Here is a 10,473-nt window from a genome sequence, read left to right as displayed (position 1 = left end):
CATAAAAACATTTCTGAGTCCCCTAGTTAGCAGTGGGCTTAGGTTATCACCAGCACTTATGGGCCAGGGCTCCTTCTTGACTGACATCAACTAGCCCATCTGCTGGTTGGCTCTGGAGCTGCAGCTAAAAAGCTCCATGAGTCTCAAGGAGGCTCTTCAGGTGAGCCAGAATGCCTGGGGGTGTCATGGGAGCTTATACTAGTGGGAAGGTCATAGGCTCCATTGTGAAAACCTGACTTTCTCCTTTGTGTCCATAAATATCCCCCAACCCATGGCAGGAAGATCCAGAGCATTTTAAGATCCAAGAGTGTAGACACTAGAGACATCCGTCCCCATGATGCACTCTGTCTCAGCCCCACTCCTACTGCTCATGTCCTGAGACCAGAAATTAAAGACCTGAACCAAAACAGTGTGGACTGGGAAAATGCCAACTGCAGGGCTCCAGGAGACAGTCTGACATTGCGAGGGTGCCCCAGCAGGTAAAATCAGATCCGCACAATACTGCAAAGGTCCCACACCCTAGAGGCAAAAACAGTCCATCCTGTCAGGCCCGGGCCACCACAATCAAGATCAGGGCTCCAGTGCTAACCTTGACAGAAACATGCAAATGCAAACAAAAGGGACACTGGACTTTCCCATATGGAAACCAACTGGAATGTGATTTTCTACCCAGACTCACTTCCAGCTGACTTTCTCCTTTATGTCCATAAATACCCCTCAACCCACACCGGAAGTGACTGTCCCCATTAATAGACCTCCCGGCCCTATTTTAGCTTTCACTGGCCACACCCACCCTGTAGGTAACTCAGCCCTTCCCTGCCACAGTGGTCAGTGGCTGTGGTGAGACCCAGCTGGCAGTTAGCCAGTTTTCCCTTGTATAAACCACTCTTGTGTGGTCACACAATTTTTTACTCAACCTTCTCGGATACAGCTTCTAGGAGTGGATATCCTGTCAGTCAGGAATGTGAGCACTAACTTCAGGTGGGTGAGAGGACCTCTCCCAGGATGACTTTTCCAATTCATCTTAATCCATTACCTTGCTCTCCACCTCCCAAAATAACAACAACAGAATCCAACCCATCAACTTCTCCGGCAGGCTCAAGCAGTCAAGATCTGCTTATCTGCATTCCAGGCTCCTAATACCACCTTCAGCCCCAGCAACATGCCTACCCTGTCCAGCAAGAGCCCATGATCATTAAGAATGGCACAGATCAGGCGTCCCTGATGGCACACAGGGGTTAAAGTCTCAGCATTATCAAGCTATCAGCAGCCACTGCAGCAAGAGTTTGGTCCCTGGCCAGGGAGTGACCCACAGGGCGCAGCAGACCTCTCCTGTCTCCCTGCTGCTCCCCTCAGCAGTGCATTTTGGTCATTTAATCTGTTCTGCTCTCCACTCTGCCTCCGGTGAATCCTCTCACTGCCCCTGCCTCTCTGGCCTGTACCCCAATTCTTGTATGCATAAATAAACCTTTAAAAAAACTTATTTTAAAAAGAAAAAAAAAAGAGAACCCTGACAGTCCCCTTTTCTTTCTTATTCACTATTTATGAGTGAGACAGGAGAGATCTGCCATGCCATATAGGTCACCTCCCTGGCTGGGGATTGCACTTGTGCTGAAGCCGCTGTGCCAGCTTCATAGTGCTGTACTTTAACCTGTTGCACCACCAGGGGAAGCCCAGTCCCCCTTTTTTCATCCCCACCCTGGCCCTGCTGTGTATGGGCCCATGAGGTTATTTGGGCTTTCAGTCAACTCTCAGGTGATCTTTGATTATCTACCTCCAACATCCTGCTTCAACACCATCTCTACAGGTCTTCAAATAATGCTATTTCCTTCAGTATCTTTCCTTATCATGTAGACAAAGATAACACAATCCTGGCTGTTGAATGAAAGCTCCTTTCTTGAGGATCTGGTTTTGTTATCTGGACATGGTTTCACTTAACACCCCAGTTTGCAAAGACCTACAGAAAACCTACAGAAGAATTAATGTCTTCCCCTCTACCTTCTGGCTTGTATTGAGCACTGTGCCACACCCCAACTCCTAGCTCACCCCTCCATTGTGTTGGGAACCGCTTCCTTTCTTTCCTAATTTTGAATCAGGATCCCTGTGCATCTTTACAGCCTGGCAGCCCCTTCTTAGGACTCAGTATCTGTCATCACACTTTGTTTCTGCTGTAAATGACACCCTAACAACCCCTAACAAGCCGCCTCCTTGCCTAACCCACCCGGACTTTCCAGCAACACAGCCAGAGTCAGGCGCTGCTGCTGACAGTCTCGGTACCGGTGACAGTGATGCTCTAGGGACTCATCTCATGGCCCAAGTTCTGTCCCTGCAGTTTCTCCTTAGTTTTAATCAGTATTTGTTTTCTGGTCACTCAAATAGCACGATTAATGCCAGCGATGCATGCTTTACATCAACCCAACAGGTTCCTCTTCACTGGCTACCTGGCAGAGGTGGGCAGAGATGGAGACACTGAGGCACAGGGTAGGGACGCAGTTTCCCAAGGTCACTGGCTGGAAAAATGGCAGAGCTGGGTAACCTGCAGGCAGTCTTTACTGTCAAATGCTACCACTCCTCAACAGCTCAGGAGCAGGTCGCCTGGTGCACGGAGACCATAAAAGAGAGGAGTCCTCCTTGAACTCTTGGACATTGGCTTTTAAGGAGCCAAAGTCTGAGAAATGGGTATCAACCTGGAGGTGGAGATCCTTAAAGGACGCACACCGATGTAGTGACACAGGCCGCCACCTGAGGGGGCACCAGCCCCGCTCCAGGGGTCTGGGGAGGGAGGAGGGACCTTGGAAACCAATGTCAGGCTCCGGCTCTGAGGACCCTGAACGTGAGAACAGAGCATCTTAGAAGGCTAAGAACAAAGCCTCTCAGACGGTAGAACAAAAGCCCCTGGAATCGCAGGCTAGTGAGCGCACCGCCTCACAGCGTCTGGGAGACAAAGATGCTCAGATTCTTTTCTCAGAATCTCCCACCCAGGGTCTGTCATTCTAGGGGGCGAGGTAGGACGGTTCTTTGACTCTTAGAAACAGATTGGCCACATAACTTGCGGGTCCTGGTGCAAAATGCAAAGTACGGGGCGATTTTGTTCTAAAAATGAAAATTTCAAAAAGTGACAGCAGAACATGAAACCAAACAAGGGGCATTTCTAAACTGTTGGCAGGCGGGTGAAGTCGACCCGACCAGCAGCATCACTAGATGTGGGGAACGTCGGTCTTAGCAGGCCTGGCCCTCAAGTTTTACAAGCTGAGTGTCTTGGAAGACTTCGTGGAAGAGGAGGCAGAATAGGACACGACTCTTTAACCCCTTCCGCCCCCCCACCCCCCCCACCCCAACCCGCGCAGCCTCAGCTCAGGGTTTCCAGGGGTTGAGGGAGAGGAGCCGCTGCCAACCCGTCACGTGGACCCATTCTCTATTTATAGCTCTCCCCTGCCCCTCCCGCAGGACAGCCCAATGGTAGCCAGCACTCGCCCGCAAGGGGGCGGAACCAGCTGCGAATGGGCCGCAGAGACCAATGACTTAGGCGTAAGGGTGGGCTTGTTTCATTGTGACGCGAGGGAGGCGTGGCCAGGGCCCTAAGGCAAGCAATTGGGGGGCGTGGCGAGGCCCGCCCTTAAGCAAAGCGAGTAGGCCGTAGCGAGCATGCGTCCCGTTGGGGGCGCGGGTGCACGGCCGAATGTGCCGTAAGGCAAGGCACCCAATAGGCGACTGTTGCTCTGTCGCCGGGGGCGTGGCCATGCAGATAAGGCGCGGGTGGGCGGCCCAATGGGCGGGCGCCTATGCAGATGAGACGGTGACAGCCGGGCCAGCGGGCGGGCGGGCAGGCGGGCTGTTGGGGCGGGGAGGTGGGACCGGCAGAGGGGTGGCCGCGGGGCCCGGCCGGGCTGGGGCGGGGGGCCGCAGCCATGATCCGGGCCTTCTCGTTCCCGGTGAGCCCCGAAAGGGGCCGGCTGCGGGGCTGGCTGGAGGGCAGCCTGGCCGGGCTCTGCGAGTTGCACTGGCTCCGGGAGAGACAGGAGTACCGCGTGCAGCAGGCGCTGCGGCTGGCCCAGCCCGGAATGGGGGGCGCCGAGGCCGAGGACGAGGAGGACGCCGAGGAGGACGAAGATGCGGCGGCGGCGCGCCGGGCCGCAGCCGCCCTGGAAGAGCAGCTGGTGAGGGGCCGCCTGTCCGTCTGTCCCTTCGCCCCCGTCTGTATCTGTCTGCCTGCCTGTCTGTCTGTCTGGGTTGGAAGCTCGGACAGCCTCCCTAGTGGGGGAGGGGGAGGGAGATAGGGGAGGGGGTGGGGCTCGAGACCTGGGAGTCTGGGCGGCGGGCGGGATCTGGCGAAGGGGGGACTGCATCGCCTCCGCTGAAGCCTCCTGAAAATCCCTTCCCCGTAGAAAATCCTCCTAGGCTGTAAGTACGTGTCAAACCCTGGTTGAGTGCTTGGCTTGCGTGGTCTTCCTGCAGCATGGGGGCTTCGGAATGATGGCCCCCATTTTACAGAAAAAGAAACTGAGGTTCAGAGAGAGCAAGCGACTCACCCAAGGTCACACAGCCTGGGATCCAAACATGCCCCCCTCCGGGCGCTTTCCCAGGTCTCCATCTTCCCTAAGTCCTGGTGTGCTTGGAGATCTCCAGAGGGGGCGGGGTAGGGGTAGGGCATCTTAGGGCCTCCCGAGGGAGGGATCGTTGAAACTCTCAGTCCTTGAGGACCCCGTGCAGATCTTGACCCTCGGGTGACACTTCCCCCTTTCTCCTACCTGCTCCCAGCCCTGGTTATGCCAAGAGGAGGCAAGCCGAAGTAGTCTGGAAGTCTAGCCCCTGGACTCCATGGGTGCTCTAATGGTGGAAGCTGAGGCAGAGGTCTCCTGAATGACTTAAAGAGGCACCACCCCTCTCGCCCTGTGTCACCCCTTAATTCTTCTGGCGTCTTCCTGGGTTTCTGGTACCCTCTCTGTACTGCCTCATCTGTGACTTTCTGTGTCTTTCTCCTCGGTCTCTCCTGGCATTTCTACACCTCTCTCTTCCTGCCCCACATCCCTGGCCCTAGCTCTCTCTTCCCCTCCCCCCAATCCGCCAGGGCCCACACCCCTGGTTCTACTAGCAGATCCATCCCCAAGCCTGTGTGTGGTCAGAGCTTCCCGTTTGGGGAAACCTGAGCCTAGGGGGAGGGGGAGGGGGCGCTCCCTACTGCTGACCTCCACTGCCCCTCCCCAGATGGGGAATGAGGAGAGGGTCTGAAGCTGGACTCCGGGGCTGCCCGCCCAGCCCCTCCCCCGATCGGGAGTGGGACCCTGCACATTCTTCTTGGAAACCGAAACAGCTGTGGGAGGCCCCACCCCCTCCAAAGTTAGAGACGCGTTGTGGGGGCCTTCCCCAGCTCCCCCCCACCCCCAGCTGGCTGGGCCTGGAAAGGCGCCTCCCATCTCTAGGAGGGGGAAGACACACACGGGAAGGGCAAGCGTGTCCTTCCTCCCTGAGCCCCCAGTCTGTCCCTCGCGCTTCCTTCATCTCCCCCTTGTCACCCCTCAGCTTCCCCATCTCTGCTGCCTGTTCTCCCCTTCTCTGTCCCTCTGTTTGCCCTCCCCCACCCCAGCGCTCAGTTTCCCGCCCCTCACCCCCCCATGAGGTGGTAGTGGAGAGGCCTCTCTCCCTACAGTCTCCAGGCAAAGCTCCGTCCCAGCGTCGGGAGGAGGCGGTGGCAGGCGGCGGGAGGGAGACAGCGCACCGAGGGAGGAGCGCAGAAGCGCTAAATATAAACTCGGGTGCTGGGGGTTCCTGGGTCCTTCTGAAGAGCGGGTGGGGGATCTTCTGATCCCCAGCCTCTGTTTCAGATGCTTACCCCTCCCACCTCCCCACCCCCTGCTGGAAAGCACTCCCCCTTTGAGGCCAGAAAGAGGAGGCAGACTTGATTGGTCTCCAATAGGTGTGACAGGGATGCAGGTTCAGACTAGGGCAAAGTCAGGGGCAAGAGGCAAGAATCCCGGATGGGGCGCGGTCCCCTTCTCTCCCACCAAGGCAAAGGGGCTGGCAATGGAGGAGGGGCATTGGGGGCAGGCAGGGAACCCCTATCCGGCCAAGCACCTCTGGTCTTTTAAAGATTTGTCCCTTTGCAGTCAGAGGGATTGAGGTAAGACTTTCAAACAGAGATGTGTAGATTGGGGTTGGGCGTGGTGGGGTCCAGGCATGGGGAAGAGGGGGCCTCTTCTTAGCTCCTGCTCTTCCTGCAGAGAAGAACTGAGACTAGACCTGCAGACTTTACCCCCCATCTATTCCTTGATGTTTGTTTTTAACTAGTGAACTAGTGAAAGAACCATAGTTTTCTTATAATAATACAAGTTAGTGTGTATTAAGTTTTAAAAGAAACTGCTGTTTCAACTCATCAACTCCTCACAACCCCACAAACACACAAGGGGTCCAGAGAGGTGTAGTAACTGGCTCAACGCCACACAGCTGGGAGGTAGCCGAACTGAATCTGAGCGCTGGCAATGTGGCTCCAAGTCATCCTTCATTCTACCATCTTCTGCCCTCATCCCTCTCTTGTCCCCCTAAATGCAGCCCCTCCCTGAGATCCCCACCACAGGCACCTGTTGGAAGACCCTTGAGACCCCTTCCAATGCTTCTGCTCACAGAAAACTCTAAGAAGCTAGTTTGCCTTTACTTTACAAGTTCCAGTCTCTGAGGGGCGATCCCAGAGACCGCCTGTGGTTCTCAAAGTGTGGCTTCGAGGCACCACCAGAGAACTTCCTATTGATTGAAAGAAGTGTGAGTTCTTGGGCGCCAGACCCGAGTCACTCAGGTTTAACAGGCTCCAGGTAACTGGCCACCCTCTGACTATCCGCCCAGCTCCTGTCTCCACTACATGCTCTATCTGGCTGACGCTTCTACAGAGGGATTCATTCCATCGGAAAACTCCGGTATTCTGCGGTGTAGACAGTCCTGGGTCGCTAACAGATCACAGGTCACATCTACCATGGTGGCCCCAAAGCTGCCCTCCAGCCAGGTGTGAAGAAGGCGCCCTGCCTAGGGGTGTGCGATTACACAACCCCCCTGAGCCACTCATTCCCCCCAACACTGCATGAGCACCTACTCTGTGCCAAGCACTGGAGGGTGGGGTGGGGGTGATTGCTGTAGAGAAGGAAAATTTCTGCCCTCCTGGTGGACAGTGACTGAGGGGGAACATCCAGAATCTGCCTATAAGTAACCTTGAGCCAGATCTTTCCTGGGGGGGTGCCTCAAAGCAGAGCAAAGGGGTGAGGATGGGGGTGGGGGGCTCTTTGGAAAGAGCCATCAAGGGCCAGGTCTCCTAAGCAAAGATGTGAAGGAAGCCCGGGAGTGAGCTGCTAGCAGGCTGTCGGGGGAGACCAGCCCACTGCCCAGGGGCCTGGGCAAGGGACTCGAGCAGGCCGGGGCGGCTGGAACAGGGAGCCAGGGGCGATCTGCGTTAAGGCGGGTCCTGACTCCAGACGCCCTCCGCTGCTGCCCAGCCAGCTGCCTTCCTGGGAGCTGCTCCAAGAGGAAGCCACCCTGAGCACCTCTGCACACCCAGGGCCGCGGCCCAGAGGGGAAGAGAGTGGAAGGATCTGCTGACTTTCCTCCATAAACAAGCCCAGATGGGGGCTTCTCTCTGGGGTGGGGGAGGGGTGGGGAAGTAGGGCCCAAATGAGCAGCCGCAGGAGCCGGGATCGGAAGCTGGGGGTGGGGGGTGTCTGCGGGGAGGCTGGCTGGTCTTTCTGCCCTAAATAGGCAGGGCTGGGCGCCGGCCCTCCAGGCCCCTCCTCCTCCCCCGCCCTCCTGCGGTCCAGACAAGCTGCCTTTGTCTGAGGGTCAACCGTCAGCCTGGGGCTGCTGCCACCTCTGGCCTCACCAGACCCGTGTGAAACTCTTCTTGGCGCTGACCTTGTTTCCCCAAAAGGGGTTAAGTCCTCGAGTCTGGGGGCTCCCCTCTGTGTTCACTTAGCCACACCCCATAAGGAGCGGGTCCTGCTGCAAGGATGGGGTAGACTCGACAGGAACCTCTGGGCCTGAGAGGTGGCGACAGGTACTGGGAGTGTCAGGGAGGCAATGGAAGTGAGGAGCCCCTGGGCTCACCGCTGGGGTACCACTCAGGCTATGTGCCCAAGGACCTTGCAGTAGCCATGGGGGCTTCCGCCAGTAGAAGCAAAGTTCTTTTGAGTCGTGGTGGCCTTTCTTACCACTTCAGGGTGTCAGTCCGCAGCAGGGAGGATGTGAAGCCTTGTCAAAGAAAGTTCTCCTGGTGATGAGGGGCGGTGGGGAAAATAGGAGCATCTGAGAAGGTCGAGGCCATGCCACCAATGGCTAAGGGCCCTGCCAGGTCCTGGACACCAGCTTTGTAGCAGAGAACTGCATTTGCAGATAGAAGACCTAAAGTTAGATCAAAGAGCGACATTTACTTATTTATTTTAAAGATTTACTTTATTTATTCATCCAAGAACTGGGGTACAGGCCAGAGGTGTGGGGTAAGGGGATGAGAGAATTCACCAGAGACAGAGTGGGGTGCAGAACATGCGGAGCTATTGAAATCCACTGTTGAGGGGTGCAGCAGGGAGACAGGAGAGGTCTGCTGTGCCATGTGGGTCACCTCCCTGGCTGGGGATCGAACTCAATCTGCAGTGGCTGCTGATAGCTTCATAGTGCTGAGACTTAAGCCCTTGCGCCACCAGGGAGGCAAAGAGGGACATTCACAGGGGTTATAGAGCTAAGGGCACAGCTGGAGAGCACAGCTGGTGGGAGGGGACCAGGGATCAGACATTCTGAGGCCCAAAGGAAATGAGCTGGTTGTTGCACAAGTAACAGAAAGACTTCTAGTGGGGATGAAGGGATGGAAATCTCAAGGGAGACCCATGGACTCAGGTTCTGCTTTTGAAGTCTGAGCATCACTGTCAAGGTGAAACTGCCCATGAGCCCCTTGGAATAGGGGACCAGTGGGCAGAGGACTGGGGGGGGGTCTCCTGACCAATCTGCTCTCCCCATGCCCTCAGGAGGCCTTGCCTGGGCTTATCTGGGATCTGGGCCAGCAGCTGGGAGACCTGAGCCTGGAGTCTGGGGGCCTGGAACAGGAGAGCGGGCGCAGCTCAGGTGAGCACCGGGAGAGGGAGCGGGATCTCCCTGGGATACCTCAATCTCCCTCACTATCCCCCATCTCTCAGACTCCCCTGTTTCTGCCTCTTGTTCTCCTCCTTTCCCCACCCCTACATTCCCCACTCAGCCTCCCTGATCGTCTCTCCCCCTCTCCCTGGGATGCAGGCTTCTATGAAGACCCCAGCTCCACAGGAGGCCCAGACTCACCACCCTCCACCTTCTGTGGGGACAGCGGCTTCTCTGGATCTGGCTCTTATGGACGCCTGGGTCCCTCTGAACCCCGGGGCATCTATGCGAGCGAGAGGCCCAAGTCCCTAGGTAAGATGGGTGGGGTTGAGGCCCTGAGAGCCAGGAAATGGACAGTAAGAGGATGCTTTTGAAACCTACTTGGATTTGAATCCTGGCCGTGACAATTCCTTCCGTGCAATTTCAAGCACATGCCTTCATTCTGGGCCTGTTTCTCCAGTTAAGATGGGTCAGTCTTAGCATCCAGCTCACAGGGAAGCTTTGAATTCGTGAGGGTTCCCTGCCCTGAGGCACTGGACCTAGCCCCTGCCAGATGCTCAGTAAGCAGGAACTGCTGTTCCTTGCGCAAGTACATTTAGAGCCTCTGCTACATCCTGCCCTAGCAGTCACGATCCTGAGGGACACAGCCATGAACACATCCCTGCCGTCATGGAGTTGACAGCCTAGTGGGAGACTTACTATCATATACACGATAAATAGGTAAAATATATAGGGTACTAGATACATGTATGATGAAAAGCTAGAAAAGGGGCTAAGGTGTGTGCCTTGGAATGGGGGAGATAATTGCAATTTTAGAAACTATGGCAAGACGGGAGGGAGGGTATTACCGAGACTGACATTTGAGTGGCTTCCCAAGTAAGGAGGTGGGCCAAGCAGCTATCCTGAGGGAGGAGCTGTCCAGGCAGCAGGCACAGCAAGTGCAAAGGCCCTGTGGCCACAGCCTAGTGAGCCATCCAGGGGAACAATGAAGACAGAAGAGGGGTTAGGGACCGTAGAGAGAAGCAGGATGGATGCCCCATAGTCTGGTGAAGATTTGTTATGATCCCCAAGTGAGATAAGGGGTGTGGGGGACTGATGAGGAGGGGTGTATGAGAGAGAGATGGAACCAGGTCCTGCGAGGCTCACCGAGGACCTCTCCACGCTCCCCCTTTTTGCCTCTTCCCCTAGGAGATGCCAGCCCCAGCGCTCCTGAGGCGGTGAGCGCTAGAGCACCGGTGCCTAGGTCCTTCTCTGCACCCTACCCGACAGCGGCGGGGTCTGCAGGCCCTGAGGCCTGCTCCTCCGCCGAGAGGCGAGCCCGCGCAGGGCCCTTCCTGACGCCCAGCCCCCTGCACGCGGTGGCCCTGCGCAGCCCGA

At 56.4% G+C, this 10,473-nt stretch overlaps 1 protein-coding gene across 1 annotated transcript in view; it reads left to right on the top strand.

The window, feature by feature from the left end:
- The first annotated feature begins 3,856 nt into the window (after positions 1-3,856).
- Positions 3,857-10,473, top strand: part of DACT3 (dishevelled-binding antagonist of beta-catenin 3) — an 8,927-nt gene continuing 2,310 nt past the window's right edge. The window contains exons 1-4 of the mRNA XM_004693965.2: positions 3,857-4,157; positions 8,991-9,087; positions 9,256-9,408; positions 10,285-10,467. Of these exons, the coding sequence (XP_004694022.1) occupies positions 3,909-4,157; positions 8,991-9,087; positions 9,256-9,408; positions 10,285-10,467 (682 nt within the window). The 5' untranslated portion in view covers positions 3,857-3,908. The remainder of the gene's footprint in view (positions 4,158-8,990; positions 9,088-9,255; positions 9,409-10,284; positions 10,468-10,473) is intronic.

This window comes from Condylura cristata, unplaced genomic scaffold, assembly GCF_000260355.1.
Source record: "Condylura cristata isolate star-nosed mole 26May11 unplaced genomic scaffold, ConCri1.0 scaffold00041, whole genome shotgun sequence".
In the NCBI taxonomy this organism is placed as follows: Eukaryota; Metazoa; Chordata; class Mammalia; order Eulipotyphla; family Talpidae; genus Condylura; species Condylura cristata.
Note: the sequence above shows the minus strand (reverse complement) of the source record. Positions and strands in the feature narration are given on the sequence as shown.